The sequence below is a fragment of the Hypanus sabinus genome, chromosome X1 (assembly GCF_030144855.1).
Source record: "Hypanus sabinus isolate sHypSab1 chromosome X1, sHypSab1.hap1, whole genome shotgun sequence".
In the NCBI taxonomy this organism is placed as follows: domain Eukaryota; kingdom Metazoa; phylum Chordata; class Chondrichthyes; order Myliobatiformes; family Dasyatidae; genus Hypanus; species Hypanus sabinus.
The window spans coordinates 43,729,486-43,754,986 of record NC_082738.1 but is presented as its reverse complement, the minus strand read 5'-3'; the positions used below and the strand labels follow the sequence as shown (position 1 = coordinate 43,754,986).

Below are 25,501 nucleotides of genomic sequence, written 5' to 3'. Positions count from 1 at the left end.
CAAAGCTAACCACATTTCCGTTCATATCATGTTTTCATTTTAAAGAAATATTTTATTTAGAAAAATGATAAAACTGATCTTTTAGGAATATGGATCTGTAGAACAGAAATACAACTATCTCTCATACATTGCAGCCCATTTTCTAACTTATTCAGCTCCTGCCAGTACAAGCTGCCTCCTCCATAGTCTAGAATTAAATTGACATCCTGCCTGACTGCTGTTCTAGCTCCCTCAACAAAGCACATAACCACCAACAAATTGGGTCTTAGACTTATTTTTCAGCAAAGTGAATCACCCTTCATCTTGCTACTCAGCTCAAAGAATTATCACTTTACAGAAAGAGGCCAGTGGGCCCAGTGAGCCCTTGTCCACTCTTCATACAGTATCCCAGTCAGTACCATTCACTTGCTCTTGATCAGGATCCAAATTAATTACCTCTACTGCCTCTTGAGAGTCCTGTTTCCACCATCCCATTGTTAGAAGTAACAAGTTTCAAGTCACAGTTATTCTGTATTTATGTGTAAATATATTCTTCTATCCATGGCAAAATCTTCCTAGGAACTTAAATAAAAACAGAAAATGCTAAAAGCATCCAGCAGGTCTTTGATCTGAATTGTTAAATCTGTGGCTCTTTCCACAAATGTTGCCTGTCTTGCTGAGTGTTTCCAGCATTTTCTCTTGCTATTTCAGATTTCTAAAATCTGCTTCTTACTAATTTTCATGTAATTCAAAACTTGTCAGAGTCACTAAATTCATAAATTAATTTATTTTGAGTCACCATTGTTTAGTTCTAATCTCAGCTGTTAGATCACACGTTTGCTAAAGATTAATTGTAAGTAAAGCATTTTCATTCACCTAGACATCTGCATAGAAACTAAATTGTGAAGGATGAAGTTAATGGCTTCATCCCTGAAGTCAATTGGGACGGAGGTACACACACTCAGCAATTCAAGAACAGCTTCTTCCCCTCTGGACATTCAACCTATGAACACTCCCTCACTAATTTGTTTTTTTTTTTGGCACTACTTATTTCAACTTTAACTATTTAATAGACATGTATACCCTTAATGTAACTCAGTTTTTTTTTTCTATATTTATCATGCATTTCATTGCACTATTGCTGTAAAGTTGACAAATTTCACGACATGTACTGGTGATATTAAATCTGATTCAGGAAGCAGGGAACCATGAGCAGCTGCTACAAACAGCATATCTACCCCTGGTTCCTAAAGGTAAATTTCTACCCAGTGTATCAAATAAACACATGTAATAATATTTGCAAAGTTTGGGTATTACAGTGTCTATACTAGATTTTAGTGCTTAATATTGAAGATGCTATATAGCATTACACAGATGTTAAAATGACACCATTTATGAATGGATGGAAGAACAAAATAGTTTCCAATTGAAAAAGCCCCATACAACACACTTCTATAGTGGTTTGCAATAGTAGTGGTTACTTACCCTCACATATGGAAGGCAATGGTGACTTTCCTGACTGTGATGTTAAGGTTTCAGTCACAAATATTGTTGGTGTGTTTTTGTTACTTATATCCAACAGCTGTTAAATGTAAATCAATAATCAGAAAGATATATTTTTTTCATATTTTAACTCAATAATTAAGAGTACATCAAGTAACCCTTAAAGCATATGGCCATCTATTTATTTTAAATGTCTATGATTTACACCATTTTAATCCAAGCCCATTAGTTCATTGTAAATTAATTAAATTCCAGTGAATTAGTCTGGAGAGTGAACTTTTCAAGTTAGTGATTTTCTTAAGTTCAGATGAAAGACTAAAATGCTATGGAACAAGATGATGGAGGAACTCAGTGGGTCTGTTGGTGTTTTGGTCAAGACCCTTCATCTAGACTAATTCCATCATCTGCAATCTCTTGTGTCTGTAAAATGCTATGAAAAGGCTTGCTACTTTCCCCGAAGATCTTCCCCACACTGCTAGTTCTGCCTTTATTTCAGATTTTCAGCAATTAGAAATATTTGCTTTTGTGCTGTGGAGAGTACTTAATTTTAATTGCACATTTCAGAATTTTTAATAGAATTTTAAATTAGGTGTTCTTAACCCATAAGCCAACTTACCGAGAACTGTCTGTCCTCAAGACCTGTAGTTGAGTCTGTAACAGGTGTTTGAGACATAATGGGTGAGTTTGATGTTCTGCCTTGGAAACCAATGCTTCCATAATTTCCTGGATTACCATTCTGCTGTGGTGAGAGTGAAGCTGCAAGGTTAAATGTAGGACTGAGATTTGAATGCAATGGAGAATTTGCTGGTGAGACATGGTTCTTGTAAGAAGCTGGTATTGGAATTGGCATAGACATCTGGAAATTTGTAGGAGCAGTTATTTTCTGCTGTGGGATATCCAGGTAAATTGGACTCAGGTCACCTTTATTACTTGAGGACATGTGATTGAATTTGGAGGGTGACATTCCTGACAAATAGCTGACATTTCCCAGAACCTCATGAGACCTATTGTATTCGGATCCAAGTTGCTTGCTTAAACTTCTGATGCCATTATTTGGCAGAGGTCCAGCATTTGGTTCTGGTGACAAAAGGTGAGGTAAGCAGGAGACGTCAACTGGGGAGATCAGAGGCGAGCTCGGGGAAGAGTTGTTGCTGCAGGGGGATATCAGTGGTGATTGTGAAGAATTGCTAGGTATGATTGAATGGGCAAGATGACTCACACACATCAACGACAATACGTCAGCCAGAACAGACAGAGGCTGCGTAGTTGGTGGCCAGGCTGTAGTTGGTGGCTGCAGAAGTGGTGGCATTTCTTTGTCAGCATTCTCTGTTGCTTTTGTTGGAAGCTCTCCTTGGGCGGTATGTTGCCCACTTCCCTGCTGATTCACTGTTGAGCTTAGATGAACGTTTGCAGTACATGCAGCAGCAAGGAGAGATGTTGTAGGCAAAGTAGTGTCAGTTCCACTGGGTGGATTTTCAGAGGCTGGGACAGGGTCACGACTGGAGAGTGCCACTACATTATACGTTTCCACTGTTGTATGGCCAGTTAAAATTTCTTGAGATGTTGCTCTGGCTTGGCAGGTCAAACTTGATGAAGCTTTTGGAAGATAAATTAATAGCAATTTAATCAATGAACAGAATCATATTTAAATACTAAATTAAAGTACTTTCCTCTTCCTGCATGATCTGCAAATTCTAATTTCAGAAAAAACACATTACTGACTACTGGGAAAAAATCAACTGGATGGCTTCAAGCAAGAGTGACAACAATTAGACAAACAACAATAATAATAATTATGAGGAATTAATAATATTGTAGGGTTAGCATAATGCAATTGCAGCACCAACAGCCCTGGTTCAATTCCACACTGTCTATAAGCGTCTGGCATTGAAATAATAATCTCCCCATGACTGCTTGGGTTTTGTAGTGAAAATAGCGTAGTGAAAACAGATTTATATACTGTACTTGGCATGATATTTACTCAAATATCGCATTAGTGCCCTTCATTCAATTTGAACAATAAAAACATCAAGGTGGAAGCTACTTGTTACACAATCATCCCTGTTCTACTTGTGTTCTTTGCATTAACAACCAGCACACCTGAAACTATGCTGGGGCCCACAAGTGCAGTATCCCACAATGATCTTAAGCCCACTCAGTGCAATATGCTTCCTGGGGTTTAAATAATGCACAAAGGTGGCTGGAAATGTGAAGAATATTAAAGTGCCTGTTGCAGTGAAACAGTCACTCTCGGCCTCTGAAGGTTATACATTTGTCTGTCTCAGAGAACTGAACAAAAAAACTATGATGGAGTTTCCAGTCCAAGGGAGCAGTGAACTGCTGGAAATGCTGGATGAGACACTCAGTGTGACAGTATCTGATTCCGAAGATGAGTATGTTTTGAGGAAGAGCATAAGATTTATTCCTGGCTATCTGGTCAATCTTTGTCCCTTACTGAAAATTAATGGAACAGATTATCTGATCATTATGACATTGTGTACCTTAAGGTCCCACCAATGTGACTGCCATATTTCATACAATGCAAGAGTGACTATTCTTAAAAGTACTTCACTGGCCACAAGCATTTTAGGAGATCAGAATCAAGTTTATTATCACCGGCATGTAATGTGATATTTGTTAACTTAGCAGCAGCAGTTCAATGCAATATATAATGTAGCAGAGAAAAAAAGGTAATAAAAATAATAATAAATAAATCAATTACGTATATTGAATAGATTTTAAAAATGTGCAAAAACAGAAATACTCTATATTAATTAAAAATGAGGTAGTGTCCAAAGATTCAATGTCCATTTAGGAATTGGATGGCAGAGGGGAAGAAGCCGTTCCTGAATCGCTGAGTGTGTGCCTTGAGGCTTCTGTACCTCCTACCTGATAGCAACAGTGAGAAAAGGGCATGCCCTGGGTGCTAGAGGTCCTTAATAATGGACACCACCTTTCTGAGACACTACTCCCTGAAGATGTCCTGGGTACTTTGTAGGCCAGTGCCCAAGATGGAGCTGACTAGATTTACAAAGTTCTGTAGCTTCTTTCGGTCCTGTGCAATAGCCCCTCCATACCAGACAGTGATGCAGCCTGTCAGAATGCTCTCCACGGTACAACTATAGAAGTTTTTGAGTATATTTGTTGACATGCCAGATCTCTTCAAACTCCTAGTAAAGTATAGCCACTGTCTTGCCTTCTTTATAACTACATTAATATGTTGGGACCAGGTTAGATCCTCAGAGATCTTGACACACAGGAACTTGAAACTGCTCACTCTCTCCACTTCTGATCCCTCTGTGAGGATTGGTACGTGTTCCTTCGTCTTGCCCTTCCTGACGTCCACAATCTGCTCTTTCGTCTTACTGATGTTGAGTGCCAGGTTGTTGTTGCGATACCACTCCAATAGTTGGCATATCTCACTCCCATACGCCCTCTCGTCACCACCTGAGATTCCACCAACAATGGTAGTATCATCAGCAAATTTATAGATGGTATTTGAGCCATGCCTAGCCACACAGTCATGGGTATTTAGAGAGTAGAGCAGTGGGCTAAGCACACACCCCTGACGTGCGCCAGTACTGATTGTCAGTGAGGAGGATATGTTATAACCAATCTGCACAGATTGCGGTCTTCCGGTTAGGAAATCGACGATCCAATTACAGAGGGAGGTACAGAGGCCCAGGTTCTGCAACTTTTCAATCAGGATTGTGGGAATGATGGTACTAGTCGATGAACAGCATCCTGACATAGGCAATTGTGTTGTCCAGGTGGTCTAAAGCTGTATGGACAGCGATTGACATTGCGTCTGCCATTGACCTATTGTGGCGACAGGCAAATTGCAGTGAATCCAGGTCCTTGCTGAGGCAGGAGTTCAGTCTAGTCATGACTAACCTCTCAAAGCATTTCATCACTGTCGATGCGAGTGCTACCGGGTAATAGTCATTAAGACAGCCTACATTATTCTTCTTCGGCACTGGTCTAATTGTTGCCTTTTTGAAGCAAGTGGGATCTTCTGCTCGTAGCAGTGAGAGGTTGAAAATGTCCTTGAATACTCCCGCTAATTGGTTTTCAGAACCTTACCAACCTAACATCGGCCTCTCAGACGGAGATCACAGGGAGGCACTTGTCTTTCTTTATTTTTTTTATTAAACTTGCATTATATGACCAATATCAAAAGGATGATATTGACCACAAGGTGTTGGTAAATTGTTTATCTTGCTTTCCAAAGCCTAGATTTCAAGAATAGCAATATATACTTTGTGGCCACTTTATTAGGTAGCTCCTATACCTAATAAAGTGGTCACCGAGAGTATGTTCATGGTCTTCTGCTGCTGTAGTCCACCCCCTTCAACGTAGTATATTCAGAGATGCTCTTCTGTACACCACTGTTGTAATGCCTAGTTACTTGAGTTACTGTCACCTTCCTGTCAGCTTGAACTAGTCTCGCCATTCTCCTCGGACCTCTCTCATTAACAAGTTGTTTTTTGTTTTGTTTTTCACAGCATTCTCTGTAAACTTTAGAAACTGTTGTGCGTGAAAATCCCACGAGATCAGCAATTTCTAAGATACTCCAAGACACCTTGTCTGGCAGCAATAATTATTACACAGTCAAAGTCACTTAGATCACATTTCTTCCCCATTCTGATGTTCGGTCTGAACAACAACTGAACCTCTTGGCCACGTCTACAGGCTTTTATGGACTGAGTTGATGCCACATGATTGGCTGATTAGATATTTGTATTTACGAGTAAGTGTAAGGTGTACCTCATGAAATGGCCACTGAGTATAAAAATACTTTTTAAGGATATGTTTCTACAACATGCCTTACTCTCCATGACAGGGCAATTATCCAACAAATTCAATCAAAGGGCTTGTAGTCCTGAAGCACTATGCTTTAACTTTTAAAAGAATTCATGCAATGTATGAAATGTCCACTGTAACTCTGGTAGTGCAATGTATGAAATGTCCACTGTAACTCTGGTAGTGCAATATATTTTCAATCTTAGGGTGGGGACATTGTTTTATGACAATGATAACCCTATCGAAATGTTGGAGATAAAAACTGAGTGTGCTGTCAGGGACACTCACAATTTTGTAGAACCTAAAGGTGCAGAAGGTCTCACAATGCACAAAGCAACCATCCCACAGATAGAGTAGTGGCTTCAACCTGAAAAGATTGTGACAACTATGCTATAATTAGATGACACAAAACATGGTGTTATTGATAATGAAGGTAGTAATCTACAGCTTCAGAGTGATATTGATGAGTTGGTAAAATGGGCAGATTTATTATTGAAATTAATCCCAAAGTGGTATACTTTGGAAGGACTAATAAGGCTAGGAAGTACACAATGAAGACAGAATCCTACAAAGTACTGGTACAACGCAATATTAATTTACATGTCTAATGATGCCCGAGGATGTTAGAACAGATGGATGAGATGATTAAGGAGACTTATCTGATATTTGCTTTCATTAACTGAGGTGCATGATATGAGAGGTTATGGTGCATCTTTTCTGAGCCTACAAATGAAGCACTGTGTGCAGTTCTAGTTGCTCAGCTATAGGAAGGATGTGGGGTTGAGGAGGGGAGAAAAGGATCAGCCATGAGTGAATGACGGAGCAAACTTGATGGGTCAAACAGCCTAATTTCTGTTCCTATGTCTTATGGTCTGCACAGGAAAGGGTGCAGAGGAGATTTTCCCAGACAGAGTGTTTCAGCTATGAGAAGAGATGGGATAGACTGGGAATCCCTCAAAAGGGGATTACCGATTGAGGTACACAAAATAATGAGAGACAGAGATAACAGAGTTAACAGAGATATCTATAACTAGAGGGCACAGGTTAGACAAGGCAGAGGAGATTTAGAGGGGATTTGAGGAAGAATTTTTTTTATCCGGAGGGAAGTTGAAATTTGACAAACACTGCCCAAGTGTGCATCAGCTGTAAATATTCTCATGATATTTCAAAGAGCGAAGAGCACCTCTTACCACCCTGTCTCCTGTAAAAAATGCTATTACCTTTTCCCTTTTCCTTCATGTCCACCACATCTGTCCCCAGGATGAGGCTTTCCTTTCCAGGACATCAGAGATGTCTTCCTTCTTCAAAGAATGGAGTTCCCTTCCTCCATCATTGATGCCACCCTCACTTGCATCACCTCCATTTCCCAGACATCTGTGCTCATCCCATCTTCCTTTCACCTGAACAAGGATAGAGTTCCTCATATCCTCACCTACCACCCCATTAGTCTCTGCATCCAACACAATGCTGCACCTTTCGCCATCTTCAATGGGATCCTACCTTCAAACACATCCTTAATTCCCTCCTACCACTCTCTGCTTTCTGCAGGGATCCATGATTCTCTTGTCCATTTGTCCCTCCCCACTAATCTGCCTCACCTACACTCAGGGCCCCAAAACAATCCTTCCAGGTGAGGCAACACTTCACCTATAAATCTGTTGGGTTGCCTATTGTATCTGGTGCTCCCAATGTGGCCTGCTCTACATTGGTGAGACCCATTGTAAATTGGTGGACCACTTTGTCATGCATCTTCGCTCCATCCGCCAAAAATGGAATTTCCTAGGTGTCCAAGCATTTTAATTCTAGTTTTCATTCCCGTTCTGACATGTTGGTCCATGCCCTCCTCTTGGCCATGCCGAAACTACCCTCAGTGTGAGGAGCAACACCTGATATTCCATTTAGGTAGTGTCCAACCTGATGGCATGAACATTGATTTCTCCTTCCAGTAATTTGTTTTCCTTTATTTCTTCTTTTCTCTCACTCTTCCGTTCCCCACTCTGGCCTCTGACCTCTTCTCCTCAGCTACCTATCACCTCCCCCTGGTGCCCCTCCTTCTCCCATGGTCCACTCTTCTCTCCTATCTGATTCCTTCTTCTCCTGCCTTTTACCATTCCCACCCAACTGACTTCACCTATCACCTTCTAGCTCTCCTCCTTCCCCTCTCCCACCTTTTTATTCTGGTGTCTTCCCCCTTCCTTTCCAGTCCTGATGAAGGGTCTTAGCCCAAAACCTCAACAGTTTATTCATTTTCATAGATGCTGCCTGACCTGCTGAGTTCCTCCAGCATTTTGTGTGTGCTGCTTTGGAAATACAAGTTGTAAAAGACTTCGGCCACATGCTGGAAGATAGAATTAGTGTAGATATGAAATTGATGGCTGTAATGGAAGGGCCTCGTTTTATGGATGTAAAACTTGAATGTGACCTCTGTTCCAAAAAAAAATACATCTTACAAAAGACCTGGTACTAGTATTATGCCTGATACTAGTTATTGTAAAGATATCATACCTATAGGTGGGAATAAGATAAACGAATCAGTTCACGAGGAAGCTTACTTTCAGGAACATGGCTGACCAAAAATTTTCTTCTTGGAGACTCAACCACGTGACTGTGTGAGGTACCCTCTCCTAGCAGGGAATAAACAGGATGTACATGAATTCATTAACGTAAAAAAGGCACCAAGGTAAGCTGTCATAATTATCTGACTAATGTTATTGGTATGTTTTAAGCAAATATTGATCTGTATTTCATACTTAATTTAGGTCCGAGAAAGCAATTATACGTATACAAAAAAGAATACAGCCTCATCATGCTCTATAATAATGGAGACTAAAGAGTCAATAAGTTTCATCATCTGAACTATTATTGAATTAGGTAGGATAAATTTAAACTATACATTTATTTCCTTTCTTTCAGTCTGTGAATCTATTTCCTTCACTATTGATTCTTTCATTGTTCCAATTAACTAAATGTGCTCTTTTGCTTCTCCTGTTGAAAGACTACAGATCTAAACTGATTTTACCTGTAATTTGTCTTTAGCTAATAAATTCACAATAATGGTTACACTCAATATTCCACTTCCAAAATGTTTTACTGAATTCAACGGAATCAAACTGCATGCACCTGCTACCAAGATGTGTTATCAACCGAGATAGCATTTTTCTACTTTCTCTCCACAGTCGCTGTCTCACTTGCTGGGAGTTTTGAGCATTATCTGTTTATGTTTATCTGGTAATAGTGCTAAGGTTTTAAAAAGTAAGTTAACACTACTGAATGTAGTGACTATGAATGTACAAACTTTGCACGGCTTTGCATGGTTTTTTCTTCTGTATTTATTTCTTTGGTATAAAGATTACTTTTGAAATAAAGAAGAAAAAAATCTCTTTTACCTGGACCTCTTCAGCATTGCATGTGGTCAGTATAATTTCAATGTAGTTAGATGTTAAATGTAACCACATTTTATAGACAACTCTCAGGGAATTTCTTTCTGTATAGCCTTTATTGAATATTTGCTGAAAACATTGAATGAACTCCAAGTGACACAGCCATGTGTTATTATTCCAACAATGTTAAATCTTTATATCAGAAACATAGAAAACCTACAGCACAATACAGGCCCTTCAGCCCACAAAGTTGTGCTGAACATGCCCTTACCTGAGAAATTACCTAGAGTTACTAATAGCCCTCTACGAGGGGTGATTGATAAGATCGTGGCCTAAGGTAGAAGGAGTCAATTTTAGAAAACCTAGCACATTTATTTTTCAACATAGTCCCTTCCTACATTTACACACTTAGTCCAGCGGTCGTGGAGCATATGGATCTTGGACATCCAGAAAGTGTCCACAGATGGGTGATTGATAAGTTTGTGGCCTAAGGTAGGAGATGAGTCATACAGCTCTCATTACATGCACATGCAGTTCAACTCTTTGAGTGATTATGCAGAAAGTTTGAAGTTAATAACTCATCAGTTAATAACTCATCGGGGTGATTGATAGGTTTGTGGCCTAAGGTAGAAGGAGATGAGTTATTATGGTATTTCCCAATACCAGATCAAGTACAGCCTCTCCTCTTGTAGGCTTATCTACATATTGTGTTAAGAAACCTTCCTGAATACACCTAACAAACCCACCCCATCTAAACGCCTTGCTCTAGGGAGATGCCAATCGATATTTGGGAAATTAAAATCTCCCACCACAACAACCCTGTTATCATTACACCTTTCCAGAATCTGTCTCCCTATCTGCACCCTGATGTCCCTGTTACTATTGGGTGGACTATAAGAAACACCCGGTAGAGTTATTGACCCCTTCCTATTCCCAACTTCCACCCACAGAGACTCTGTAGACAATCCCTCTATGACTTCCTCCTTTTCTATAACAAGTCTGGAGAGACTTGAGGAGACTGAGGTCCTTTAACATCTGTCGGACAATGCTGAGGATGTTCTACGAGGCTGTGGTGGCCAGTGCTATCATGTTTGCTGTTGTGTGCTGGGGCAGCAGGCTGAGGGTAGCAGACACCAACAGAATCAACAAACTCATTCGTCAGGCCAGTGATGTTATGGGGGTGGAACTGGACTCTCTGACGGTGGTGTCTGAAAAGAAGATGCTGTCCAAGTTGCATGCCATCTAGGACAATGACTCCCATCCACTCCATAATGTACTGGTTAGGCACAGGAGTACATTCAGCCAGAGACTCATTCCACCGAGATGTAACACTGAGCGTCATAGGAAGTCATTCCTACCTGTGGCCATCAAACTTTACAACTCCTCCCTCGGAGTGTCAGACACCCTGAGCCAATAAGCTGGTCCTGGACTTATTTCCACTTGGCATGATTAACTTATGATTTAATTATTTATGGTTTTATATTGCTATATTTCTTCACTATTCTTGGTTGGTGCAGCAGTAACGAAACCCAATTTCCCTCGGGATCAATAAAGTATGTCTGTCTGTCTGTTCTGCAGCCGTGACACTATCTCTGATCAGCAGTGCCACACCCCCACCTCTTTTGCTTCCCTCCCTGTCCTTTCTGAACCATCTAAAACCCGGCACTCGAAGTAGCCATTCCTGTCCCTGAGCCACCCAAGTCTCTGTAATGGCCACATCATAGCTCCAAGTACTGATCTAAGCTCATCCATTTCATTCATAATACTCCTTGCATTAAAATAGACACATCTCAAACCATCAGTCTGAGCGCGTCCCTTCTCTATCACCTGCCTATCCTCCCTCTCGCTCTGCCTCCAAGCTTTCTCTATTTGTGAGCCAACCGCCCCTTTCTCCGTCTCTTCAGTTCGGTTCCCAACCCCCAGCAATTCTAGTTTAAACTCTCCCCAATAGCCTTAGCAAACCTCCCTGCCAGGATATTGGTCCCCCTGGGATTCAAGTGCAACTCGTCCTTTTTGTACAGGTCACACCTACCCCAGAAGAGGTCCCAATGATCCAGAAATCTGAATCTCTGCCCCCTGCTCCAATCCCTCAGCCACGCATTTATCCTCCACCTCCCTCTATTCCTGTACTCACTGTTGCGTGGCACAGGTAGTCATCCCGAGATTTCTACCCTTGTGGTTCTGCTTCTCATCTTTCTTCCTAACTCCTTGTGGTCTGCTTTCAGGACCTCCTCCCTTTTCCTACCTATGTCGTTGGTGCCAATATGTACCACGGCCTCTGGCTGCTCTCCTTCCCACTTCAGGATATCGTGGACGCAATCTGAAACATTCCGGACCCTGGCACTTGGGAGGCAAACTACCATCTGAGTTTCTTTCCTGTGTCCACAGAATCACCTGTCTGACCCCCTAAATATAGAGTCCCCTATCACTACTGCCTTCCTCTTCCTTTCCCTACCCTTCTGAGCCACAGGGCCAGACTCTGTGCCAGAGGCACGGCCACTATTGCATCCCCCAGGTACAGTGTTAAGGGGGGCAGCCACATGGATACTCCCTAGTATCTGACTCTTGCCCTTCCCTCTCCTGACTGTTACCCACTTGTCTGTCTCCCCAGGCCCTGGTGTGACTACTTGCTTATAGCTCCTCTCTATCACCTCCTCACTCTCCCTGACCAGATGAAGGTCAATGAGCTGCATCTCCAGTTCCCTAATCCGGTCCCTAAGGAGCTGCAGCTCGAAGTACCTGGCGCAGATATGGTCGTCCGGGAGGCTGGGAGTCTGCAGCACTTCCCACATCTGACACCGAGCACAGAAAACCGGCCTCACACACATACTTCCTGTCTGTATTCTATGCAGGCAACCTACCTGGCCTCGGCCCGTTATCACCAAAGCCTTCCTACTCTGTCTCCCTCTGCTCTGTCGCCCACTCTATAAAGATGTCTCCTTTTAAACTCTTCTCGCTGTTCTAGCTGGCTGTCATGTACACGCTTGAGCAGTCGTGCCCCGATCAAACCTCTGAAGAAAAATATTGGTTGTATTCAACTTAAACTTAGCTTTTAGACCACAAAATCTAAAACAGAATGGTGAATAGATAGACGGATAGATAGATAGACAGATACTTTATTGATCCCAAAAGAAATTACAGTGTCACTGTAGTATTACAAGTGCACAGATATACAAATATTAGAAGAGAAGGAAGAAAGAATACAAAATAAGTTACCTTAAACAGTCTAACAGGAGAGGGTAATCACTTCCCCGGCTATACGTTGACTCATTACAGAGCCTCATGGTCGATGGTAAGAATGACCTTATATAATGCTCTTTGGAGCAGCACAGTTGGCTTAGTCTATTACTAAAAGTGCTCCTCTGTTCTGCTAAGGTGGCATGCAGAGGGTGAGAGACATTGTCCGGGATTTTCCTAGGGTCCTTTGTTCTATCACAGCTTCCAGTGTGTCCAGTTTGACTCCTATGACAGAGCCAGCCTTTCTAATCAGTTTATTGAGCCTATTGGCATCACCAGTGCTGGAACATTTAGAAGCAAAACCATTGTTGCTTGCAAAATGCTTTGGGTTTCATAAGCACAATCCAAAGGAAGGAGAGTCCATTTCAGCTTAAGTGGCTGAAATGAAGAAATTGATCAGCATTGTCAGTTCAGTGATGGGCTTAATCATGCCCTGAGAGATAGTTTAGTTTGTGGACTCTTACAAAAAAGCATTCAAAAACAGCTCCTAACTGAAGCACAACTGACATTTAAAAGAGCAGTTGAAATCATTGTATCAATGGAAACAGCAGCTAGAGACGCAATTGATTTGCGGTCAGGAATGAAAGTGAGTGTGCACAAAATTGCAACACCTAATCAGTTTATTGAGCCTGTTGGCATCACCCATGTTGATACCATTGCCCCAGTATACCACCACATAGAAGACTGTACTGGCAACAACAGACTGGTAGAACATGTGAAGGAGAGGCCTGCATACTCCAAAGGACCTCAGTCTCAGGAAGTAGAGGCGACTCTGGCCCTTCTTGTACACAGCGTCTGTGTTGGTGTTCCACTCAAGTCTGTCATCCAGGTGCCCCCCCCCCCCCAGGTACCTGTAGGTCCTCACCACATCCACATCATCACCATCAATAGTAACAGGGAGCAGTCCAGGCTTGGTCTTCCTAAAGTCCACTACCATCTCCTTTGTCTTACTGATGTTGAGCTGCAGATGATTCAGCTTGCACCATTTGACAAAGTCCTCCACCAGGCCCCTGTATTCATCCTCCCGTCTTCCCTTTATACACCCAACTATTGCTGAGTCATCAGGGAATTTCTGCAGATTACATGACTCAATGTTGTATCTAAAGTCTGAGGTATACAGGGTAAACAGGAAGGGAGCCAATACAGTCCCCTGTGGGGCCCCAGTGCTGCTTATAGCCATGTCTGACACACAGCTCTGAAGCCACACAAACTGTGATCTGCCAGTCAGGAAGTCCATTATCCAGGATACAATGGAAGTGCCAACCTGCGTTGAACGGAGCTTTTCCCTGAGCAATGAGGTCTGTGTGGTACTGAAGGCACTTGGGAAATCAAAAAACATGATTCTCACGGTGCTACCCTGTTTATCCAAATGGGAGTAGGCTCTGCTCAGCAGGTAGATGAGTGCATCATTGACTCCAATGAAGGCATACTGCAGTGAATCAACGACTAATCTGATCAGGGGCCAGAATTGAACCAGGATAAGTCTCTCTAGGGTTTTCATGATGTGTGAGGCCAGGGTTACTGGACGGTAGTCATTCAAGACTTTTGATAGCCCCATCTTGTGTACTGAGAGACAGTACACAAGACTGTTTTCCACACAATCGGGACCCTTTCCAGACTGAGACTCAGATTGAAAATGTGCTGGAGAACTCCACACAGCTGCTCAGCACACTCATGGACCCTGGGGTTCACTCCATCCGGTCCTATTGCTTTGCCGTCTGAGTTTCCCCTTCTCATCTGCTCAGTAGTGAAGGTGCGTCCATGACGACTGGGGAGTTGGTCAAAGATGGCGGCTGGGGGAGGTGAAGATCGGGACGATAGGAGTTGGTATGTGGAGGTGTGGATGGTAGGTGCAGGGCAAGGAGGGGATGTAAACAGTGGTAGCCTGTATTGTTCATCCATGTGTTGAACTGAGGAGGGCAGGGATTGGTGCTGATGGAGCATTGGGTGCCTCAGCACATAGACTGGTGTGCTGAGGGTGGTGTGAACAGGAGGGCAATTGTCAAACCTATTGAAGTATTGGTTTAGCTCATTCATGGCTATGTCAGAGCCTCTACAGCCAGGCTGATTGAAGCCAATGATGTTCTTCATGCCTCTTCACACTTCCCATGTGCTACTTTGCCCAAACTTGCTCTCCAACTCTATCCTCTATTCCTCTTTTGCCTTGATCTCCTCCTTTAGCTCCCTCTGCACACGTTTCAATTACGCGCCCCCCCCCCCCCCCCCCGATATCCTGATCTAAAGGCTTTCTCTTTGTGTTTGTGATTACTGGTGACCCATAGCTTGTTGTTAGGGAAGCAGCAAACAGTCCTTGATGATTTTACAGTGTCCACACAGAAATTGATGTAGCCAGTGATGCAATCAGTAAGTCTGTTAATAACCTCCCCATATGGTTCACAAAGCACTTTCCAGTCAGTAGTACTGAGGACTACAAAAATTATTTTTACATGCTAGCAACCAGAGGATGCAGATTTCAGGCAAATAGCAAAACTTCTGTTGGAGAATTGGCATGAATCATTTTTAATTCCTTTGACCAGTAATGATTTCGAATATAGGGACTGAGCAAAGAAAATGGTAACTTTTAGTATAGAATTGATTATGTACATGAACAGGAGGATTCTATGAGGCTTGGGGAAAGAGCCAAAAGTTGGGGAAAATTTAAAGAGTCGACATTGTTACGTTGGGGAAACACCTGCCTTCTGTAATTCTATATCACACTTAGATTAATTATTAATGGGCAGTTCACCATAGCAGGCATCACATCTTCTGTGTCAAGAAAATTGCAACTCCCTTCGCACTTTCTCTGTATTTTTACCTCAGAGTGTAAATCATGACTAAACTAACAGAATAACGCTCTAATTCTTCTGTGGAATAGGTTTGTATATTGTTGACCTAGTTCTTGTTGGATATCAAATAAAAAATGCTAAAAATACTCAACAAACAAGGCGGCATCTAAAGAAAAACAGATTTAATGCTTTAGATAACTAATCTTTCATTAAAGCTGTTAGAAGTCCAAAACACACTAGAAAAACATACATTTCAAAGTAAACTTGATATAAAGACTAAATCTGTGACGTAGACAACAATGTACAATATATTTTACCTATTCCAGTTGAAGGCAATGACGAAGGGTGTGGTGAGTGGTTTGACTTCTCTGCTTCCTATGAAACAAAAGATACATAATATTTTCAAAACAGAAGTTTAAAAAGTAGTAACTACTATTCATTTGCTCAGTCTACAGGAAATCTGTTCAAATAGCAGAATCTAGGCATAACAATTTCAATGAAAAATCTACCTTCGAACTGTTCAGAAGCACATTAGCATTGCAATATTTGCTATTGATTAGTCCTTTGTTGCAAAGGCAAACAATCTTAATTACACAAAGTCAGAAATGGCTTTTAATGGTAACAGTTGTCACAACTAATATTCCTGTGTTATTTAATTTTAAACCAATAAGTAGATTTATATTGTAACAAATGCACCAATATTGATGCATCATCATTGGTAACAGCGATTACCAACTCAGTAATTTAAGTACTCAATATTAAACTATCAGTCAAAAAATTAGCAAAAATGAACTACATCAGTAAAATAAAGGGGAACATTCTGACTATAATCAGAATCAGGTTTATTATCACTGACAGACAGTACGCCATGAAATTTGTTGTTTTGCGGCAGCAGTTTTTGCAATAATTTGTTTAAAAATACTGTAAGTTACAACAAGAAACCTATTTAAAAAAAAAGTAGTGCCAAAACAAAGCAAAATAGTGTGGTAGTGTTCATGATCATTCAGAAATCTAATAGCGGAGGGGAAGGAGCTGTTCCTAAAACACTGATTATGGTTCTTCAGGCTCCTGTACCATGTTCCCACATTCACATGTTACATATTGTTGTCACTATAAAAGATTTGACAACTAAAAGCTGCCTGGCACTTGGAGAGGCAGTTGTTCCAATGGTTTAATATCTCATAAGAAATGTAATATGTCTTAGCCACAGTGACTCTTACTTGTGAATCATGGGAGCTTGGAGTACTTGGCTGTTTAGCTGTATTTTTATTGTGAATGTCCTTCTTCAACACGGCCACTGCCTTGTGTATGATTTCTTGCAGCTTGCTGACAAAACTGTCCTGCTCTGATTGTAGGATGAACTCTCTGCTGACCTGAACAATTAGAGCACAAACAGTCCATGGTAAGCAAATTGCTTTTACAGATTAGACAAAATGTAGAATGACTTTACTAAGCTACTACATATTTCCAATGCAATCCATTCCTTTGATAATTTAATTGACAGATACCATGGTTTAAGGGATAAAATAATGCTTCAAAAATGTAGTTTGCCTTTATCATAAGAGAATAATATTTTTGCAGTGCATTTAGAATATTAATTCACAATTCAGCAAACCAATTTAGTTGCACAAATGTGGATCTTCTACTTATGCAATATCTCAGAGAATATTAAATAAAGAACATAGAAGAGTACAGCACAAGAACAGGCCCAGTGGCCCAGAGTGTTGTGTCAAATAGCCAACTAAACTAATCCTTTATGCCTACACAATGTCCATATCACTCAATTTTCCTTATATTAATGTGCCTATCTAAACATTTCTTAAATGCCCCTAATGTTTCTCCTTCTACCACCATTCCAGACAGTGCACTGCAGGCACCCACCACTCTCTGTGTAAAAAACTTGCCTCTCACATCTCCTTTAAAATTACCCTTCTCACCTTAAATGCACACCTTCTGGTATTAGACATTTCAACCCACGGAAAATGATACTGTCTACTCTATCTATGCCTCTCATAATCTTATAAACGTCTATCAGATCTTCCCTCAGCCTCTGACGCTCCAAAGAAAACAATCCAAGGTTTGTCCAGCCTCTCATTATAACTCCCATTCTCCCAATATCTCCCAGCCTCTGGACTTCTTGATCACAACCACAATGCTGTGAAGAAAGACAATGTAGATATTCAGTACAGAAAATATTGCCTCCAGATACCTATTGTCTCAGTGTTCAAAAGAGAAAGGAGGCTCAAGAGTGGGCTGAACACGTCCTCTTAGTTACAAAAAGTTGTATCGAAGACCAGTGAATCATTTATTTCAAATGGAATCAGCATTGACTCTCGCGTGACATTTTTCACTTTTAGTGGTCCACTAAGTTCTCCAGTGATCTTGGCATAATTCTGAGTAACAGCAGTAGAAGCAGCACTGAACATTGTTTACTTGATCTTTTAGTTAAACTGCAATGAATAACACAAGGGGAAGATAAAAATCAAATAGAAATATATTATCAAACAGGATTAGATTGGACAGGTTTAATTCCGTAGCCCTTGACATAACATGGCATTATAGCATAACTGGCCGAACGACCTCCTGTGCTAAATTCTTGTATAATTCCACAATGGCTAAGAGTTATACAGGGACAATATTTGGATAAACTACAGAGATATTTTCAGTACTATATTATTTCAGGGAAGGCAGAGGAAAAGACTTAAAGCTGAAAATTAGAATCTAAGACAAAAGAAATGCCAGAAGCATTCAGAAGGTCAGGGAGCTTTATGGTGAAACAAAATAGTCAATGTTTCACGTCAGTGACCGTTGTTACTTCAAAATGGGTTGCCGATTTTCTATTGGACATTTACCCTACTGCTGAAGGCTGAATTCATCCCTACTGAAAAGGATCAAGCTCATGATTTACGCACCATAACTGCAGCAATCTCTTCTGGGAAGTCGCCTTCTAGGTCAAACTTGAAGGTCACCATTTTGTTGTTGTGGGTTTGAAGCTGGCATTCTACAACTCGATCTCCTTTGTCTGAAACCTGCAGTGGGAATGGAAGGTGTGACATTGTTTAACTCATAGTCAGTGTGATCTGTGCCAATTGTGGAAATTTCCTTATGGAAGAACGTTCCACACTCTACCACAGAAACTTAAAACAAAAAAAAACAAGATAAAGATCGAGATGGAGAAAAAAGGGCCGATTTTAAGTGTTGGAGTAAATGCAACTTCCAGCCGCCATTTGTCACTGATGGTGCCATTAGACCTGAGTTTTACAAAGGCTGGAGCATCAGCTTCAATTGACTAAGGGTGGAACAGAGCTTCAATCCTGCTTCAGTTTTGGAGATGGCAAGGAAACACAAGTTCCTGCAATGATTCAGTCAACAATCTCGACAAAATGGGAACAATTCCAGGAGGAGCTGCAAACAGGTGTATTCTGTCAGTATCAATGTGTAGCTCAAATTGCAGTTGAGTCCCAAGTCTGTCAAAGGACTTCACTTTGCATCTTATAAGTGGCCTCCAGCCTAAAACACTGGGAAACCTGGATGATCCATTTACACAAGGAGTAGAACACATGTATGAATGGGCCAGTTCCACTTTTAGATTTTAGCCACCATATCACAGGATAAAAATAAACTGCTTCCCATTCTCAATCCCTACTGGCAGTATGTTTGGAGGCTGTGCACATCCAAGAAAAAAGTTCAAAGACTCATTCCAGATGAATTCCACGAGCTTTATTTGAATTATTATGGTGAGCTCCTGCCATTGGCTGCATCTAGCCGAACTCCAGGTGCCACTGTATAATTTGAGTCATGAGGAGTGGGGAAATACTTCTGGCTCCAGATATTTCTGGAATTAAAAAAAGTACCTTTAGGTAAGCCTAGAGATCACTTTAGAATTCTGACATCTGCCCTAGTTGCCCCTACTTGGTTTATCAAATGGATTCTTGAAAAGGATTGACGCTTGATTGTGTTTTGCATCTGCTCAAATATTTAACCCCATACTTTTGACTACAAGATCAATATGTAAGCACTCTGAGTATAGGTGTTCCCATTAGTAAACTATATAGCATTATATTCCCCCAAAAGCCAAAGAACAACTACAGGATAGCAAAACTCCTCTATTTAGAAGGAAATCAGGATGAATTGAGAATTACAGACCAGTCATCAGCCCAATATTGATGTTGGTTTAACCTGTTGAAGCAATATTCCAGTACTAAATTAATTAAGAACTTGGAAAACATGAGCTAAGAGATTAGTCACCATTAAAGGCAAATCATCTGCAGCTTAACTGAGTTTTTTAAGGAAACAATGAAGAAGGTCAGATTCATTGATGTGGTATAAACATTCAAAAGGGTTTTTGAAAGATTTTTTTGATAAAGTTTATATGCAACAGACATAAAAACAAAAAAAAATGCTGAACAGTAGGTCAGGCAACATCTGTGAAAGGGGTAACAGTTAACAATTCAGGTCGAAGACTTTATCAGCAAGACAGTCAGGAAAAAAAGAAATACAATAGTTTTATGAAAAACTGTACATAAATAAAGACCAACAAACAACCAGTGTGCAAAAGAAGACAATCTGTGCAAATAAAAATAACATTGAGAACATAAGTTGTAAAAGGTCTTTGAAAGTGAGTCTGTAGGTCATAGAATCTGTTCAGAGTAGTGGTGATTGAAGTGATCCACACAGATTCAGGAACCTGATGGTTGGAGAGTAATAACTGTTCCTGGCCCTGTGGTGTAGGATCTAAGGCTTCTGTACCTCCTTCCTGATAGTAGTAGTGAGAAGAGAGCGTGGCCTGGATGGTGGGGGCTGTTGATGATGGATGCCGCTTTCTTGTGCTCCTTGTAGCGCTCCTTGTAAAAATGTTCTGTGGCGGGGAGGGCTTTGCCTGTGCTGTACTGGGCTGTGTCCACCACTTTCTGTAGCCTTTTCAGTTCCTGGATATTGACGTTTCCATACCAGGTTGTGATGCAGTCAGTCAGGATAATCTCCACAGTGTACCAAAGAAGCACCTATCCATATCTACTAATTTTTCTTTAGTTGGCATTTGCATCTGTACTGCGACAACCTGAAAAAATGCATTAGCTAAATCTAAAACACAATGAACAATTAGTGCCAAAGTGTTATATAGACACTCAGTGTTATATAATTACATTGTATCCTTCCCTTAAAGTATCCAGAGACTGTGTGGTAGGAATTAATCGATTCTGTCCCATGATCCTTAACTGTTAGTTAAAATATGTTTGTGGACATAAACATTTTACCACTTGCAAGTAACACAGAGTAACGGTGTAGGAAAATAGAAGTTGGAGGGAAAATGATCGTCAGCATTTGTGTTTCCAGTTAATAATGGCATGGAACCAGACTGAATAGGAGGCTGCTTACATTAAGAATCCGTAGCCTGGATCTGCCACGCTTTCGCAGGAATTTACTTGCTATACGTTTCGCAGGTACTTTCACTGAACCTTCACCTGCAGACAGGCCTTCATAGCCATCGCTCATTCCAGAAGCAGCATCCGACGCGTAGCTGCATAACCAAAACACAGTGGTGTTGATCTTAATGTCAATTATTGAGCTCCATCCCTGACAACTTGTTTAATCTTTTAATTGTAAGAAAATTTATCATAGTGCTTAGTTTCTGAGAATTATGGCTGACAACTTGTAAAAATAATAATGAGTCAGACATTAATGTAACATTATCATTAGTAATTTCATTATGAGCAGGTGGTAATTTCATTAAAGGGAAGGGTATTTTTATTCAATGACTAAATTTGCACAAAGTTTTTAAAATCTAGATTGGACATGGCACTCAGACATATTGTGCATTGTCCCAAGTAATTACCTGAGCAGGACTCAGAGGGCTGACTGAGTTGACCTTTGCCCTATACCCAGGAGGCTTAAGGCAAGGAGCAGCAAAGTCTTATCACCCTGAGGCTCTCTGGGCTGTCACCCTTGGATGACACCAACAGCCTCTGACTGGGGGCAGGGATGGAGAGGACTTTTGTCTCTTGTCAAAGCCTGCCCTTCAGGTTCCATGGCATTTAAAAACTGCTAAGGCTGCTGTAAATAATTAGAGATTAAGCAAATAAACACTCCCGTAACACACTGAGAAATAACACTAAAATAAATGAAACCCAGATGGTATGTTGCCTCCTAGGTGCCAGGATTAAGGATGTCTCAGATTGGGTTCTCAGTATCCTAAAGGGTTAGGGTGAGCAGCCAGAAGTTGTGGTACATATAGGTACCAATGACATAAGTAGGAAAAGGGAGGAGGTCCTGAAGAGAGAATATCGGGACTTAGGCAGAAAGCTGAAAAGCAGGACCTCCAGGGTAGTAATTTCTGGATTGCTTCCTGTGCCACATGCCAGTAAGGGTAAGAATAGGATGACTTGGCAGATAAATGTGGTGCAAGGGACAGGGTTTAAGATTTCTGGATCATTGGGATCTCTTCTGGGGAAGGTATGACCTGTACAAGAAGGACGGGTTACACCTAAATCTTGGGTAGGGTGGCAATATCCTGTGGGCCGGTTTGCTATAGCTGTTAGCGAAGGGTTTAAACTAAGTTGGCAGGAGATGAGAACTGGATTGGTAGGGCTGAGGACAGGACAGTCAGTATACAAGTAGGCGCAGTGTGTAGGAAGGACAGGGGGATGATAGGGCAAAATTTCAGTCAGTGGAATGATTTGCAGTGTAACATGGGGGTGAAATCAAAAAGGATGATGAATACAGGGTTGAAGGTGTTATATCTGAATGCATGCAGTATATGGAATAAGGTAGATGATCACATAATGCAGTTAGAGATTGGCAGGTATGACGTGGTGGGCATCACTCAGTTTGGCTGAAAGAGGATCATAGTTGGGAGCTTAAAGTCCAAGGATACACATTGTATCAATAGGACAGGCAGGTAGGCAGAGGTGGTAGGGTGACTGTTGGTAAAAAATGAAATCAAATCCTTAGAAAGAGGTGACATAGGATTGAAAGATGAAGAATCCTTGTGGGTGGAGTTAAGAAAATGCAAAAGTGAAAAAACTGATGGGAGCTATATACAGACTGCTGAACAGTAGCCATGATGTGGGATACAAATTAAAATGGGAGATTGGAAAGGCATATAAACAGGGCAATGTTATGATAGTGATTGGGGATTTTCAATATGCAGGCAGATTGGGAAAATCAGGTTGGTGCTGGATTCCAAGAGAGGGAATTTGTAGAATGCCTACGAGATGGCTTTTTAGAACAGCTTGTCATTGAACCTACTAGGGGAAAGGCTGTACTGGACTGGATGTTGTGTAATGAACTGGATTTGATTCAGGAACTTGAGGTAAAGGAACCCTTAAGAGGCAGTGATCATAATATTAAACAATTCACCCTGCAGTTTGAGAAGGAGAAGCTGAAGTCAGATGTATCAGTATTACAGTGGAGTAAAGGGAGTTAACAGAGACATGAGAGAGGAGCTGGCCTAAGTTGATTGGAAAGTGATACCAGCAGGGATAATGGAAGAACAGCAATGACTGGAGTTTCTGGGAGCAATTTGGAAGGTGTAGGAAAGATACATCCCAAAGATGAAGAAGTATACTAAAGGGAGAATGAGACAACCATGTCTGACAAGGGGAGTCAAAGACAGCATAAAAGCAAAAGAGAGAGCATATAATATAACAAAAAATAGTGGGAAGTTAGAGAATTGGGAAGCTTTTAAAAACCAACACAAGGCAACTAAAAAGCTATAAGGAGAGAAAAGATGAAATATGAAGGTAAACTAGCCAATAATTTAAATGAGGATACCAAATGTTTTTTCAGATAAATGAAAAACAGAGAGACGAGAGTGGATATCAGACTGCTGGAAAATGACGCTAGAGAGGAAGTAATGGGGGACAAAGAAATGGCAGGTCAACTTAATAAGTATTTTTGTTAGTCTTCACTATGGAAGAGACTGGCAGTATGCTAGAAATTTGAGTCAGGTGGCAGAAATGCTATTACTCATAGCATTTGGGAAGCTGAAAGGTTGGAAGATAGATAAGTCACCTGGACAAGGTGGACGACAGCCCAGGGTTTGTTAAGAGGAGCTGAAGAAATTGTGGCAGCATTAATGATGATTTTTCAAGAATCGCTATATTTTGGAATGGTTCCAGAGGACTGGAAAATTGCAAATATCACTCCATTTTTTAAGAGGGGAGGGAGGCAGAAGAAGGGAAATTATAGGCCAGTTAGCCTGACCTCAGTGGATATTGCAGTCCATTATTAAGGATGGGGCTTCAGGGTACTTGGAGGCACATGATAAAATAGAGCAAAGTGAGTATGGTTCCCTGATGGGAAATCCTGCCTGACAAATCTGTTGAAATTCTTTGAGACATTAACTGGCAGGATAGACAAAGGAGAGTCAACGGATGTTGTTTATTTGGATTTTCAGAGGGTCTTTGACAAGGTGCCGCACATGAGGCTGCTTAACAAGATAAGAGCTAATGGTGTTACAGGAAAGATACTAGCATGGATAGAAGAGTGGCTGGCTAGCAGGAGGCAAAGAGTGGGAATAAAGGGGGTTTCTTTTGGTTGGCTGCCAGAGACTAGTGGTGTTCCAAAGCGGCTGGTGCTTATTTCCATGTTATGTGTCAATGACTTGGATGACAGAAGTCTATTTAGAACAAAGATGAGGAGGAATTTCTTTAGCCAGAGGGTAGTGAGTCTGTGGAATTCATTGCCACAGACGGCTGTGGAGGCCAAGTCATTGAGTACATTTAAAGTGGAGTTTGATAGCTTCTTGATTACTCAGGGCACCAAAGATTACGAGGAGAAGGCAGGAGAATAGGATTGATGGGGAATACAGATCAGCAAAGATGGAATGGCAGAGCAGACTCGATAGGAAAAAATGGTTTAATTCTGCTCCTATGCCTTGTGGACACAACAAACAACAAAGTGTACATTTTACTCTCTTATCCCTAGGGCTGAGAATTTCCATTCAAACAAATGAAGTTGCTTTTCGTACACTGGCTGGACTGGGGAGGGGGAGGATTCCTCAGGGAAGTTCTGAGGAACTCCAGCACCATTGTCCTCTGTTGCTGGACACCACGTGGAATTCAGTAACAGATCGGCCAATAGTGACAAGGCAAGCCAACAGCTCAATTCTGCCAATGCTTATACATTGGTATCTCTCTTAAAAACAACATTGACTTGGGATGTGTGCTGCTGAGCTGGGAGCCTGGAGTTTGTGTAAACAATGAGTTTCCCATGGCTCAATGCATAGAGGCTGCCTGATAACACGTTCTATGGGCAGTAACCACTAATAAGCTTGTTGCCATTGAGAAGTCTCTAGGAATGTGGAGAACTCTGCCATGTGGGTGGGGGGGTATTCCCTGATGGAGAAGCAGCAGCAGGAGGCAGGAATGGCAAGGGTTCTTGTCAGGACCCCAGCACAGTGATGCACCTTTTAGTGCTGGTTCCATTCTTGCTCCTGGAGACATATCCTGAGCACTACGTGAGGTTTCATTGTAATTGTTTTAAGCAAGTTCTTGATTTAAAAATATTGGACAACCCAACACCTGCAGGTTACTCAATGGTCTTGGGTGGTTATTTCAGAGATCCTTGGTCCTTGAGAGCAATTATCAGAAATGGAATGAATTGCCTTGAATGCTTGTCTTTATTCCATCACAACAGCCCTGTACTCTCACTATAAACTCAAGGAATCAATTTATATTGAATGCCTAACATGTGATACATGGTAAAGCTAAAGTATAACATGAAATACTTTATGAATCAACTTAAGGGCAAATCATAAAACGCTTACACATCTACATAGCTCATACAATATACAGTTATTGAATCCCAACTAAG

At 41.2% G+C, this 25,501-nt stretch overlaps 1 protein-coding gene across 5 annotated transcripts in view; it reads right to left on the bottom strand.

Moving 5' to 3' along the window:
• wnk4a (WNK lysine deficient protein kinase 4a) overlaps positions 1-25,501 on the bottom strand; it is a 94,163-nt gene that overhangs the window by 7,898 nt on the left and 60,764 nt on the right. For 4 of the 5 annotated variants that reach the window (XM_059956492.1, XM_059956490.1, XM_059956491.1 and 1 more), the window contains exons 10-16: positions 21,065-21,206; positions 18,601-18,717; positions 16,909-17,061; positions 16,006-16,063; positions 8,838-8,909; positions 2,099-3,078; positions 1,465-1,561 (exon numbers count right to left, since the gene is read on the bottom strand). In XM_059956492.1, the coding sequence (XP_059812475.1) occupies positions 1,465-1,561; positions 2,099-3,078; positions 8,838-8,909; positions 16,006-16,063; positions 16,909-17,061; positions 18,601-18,717; positions 21,065-21,206 (1,619 nt within the window). The remainder of the gene's footprint in view (positions 1-1,464; positions 1,562-2,098; positions 3,079-8,837; positions 8,910-16,005; positions 16,064-16,908; positions 17,062-18,600; positions 18,718-21,064; positions 21,207-25,501) is intronic. The other variant, XM_059956494.1, reaches the window with a different exon arrangement.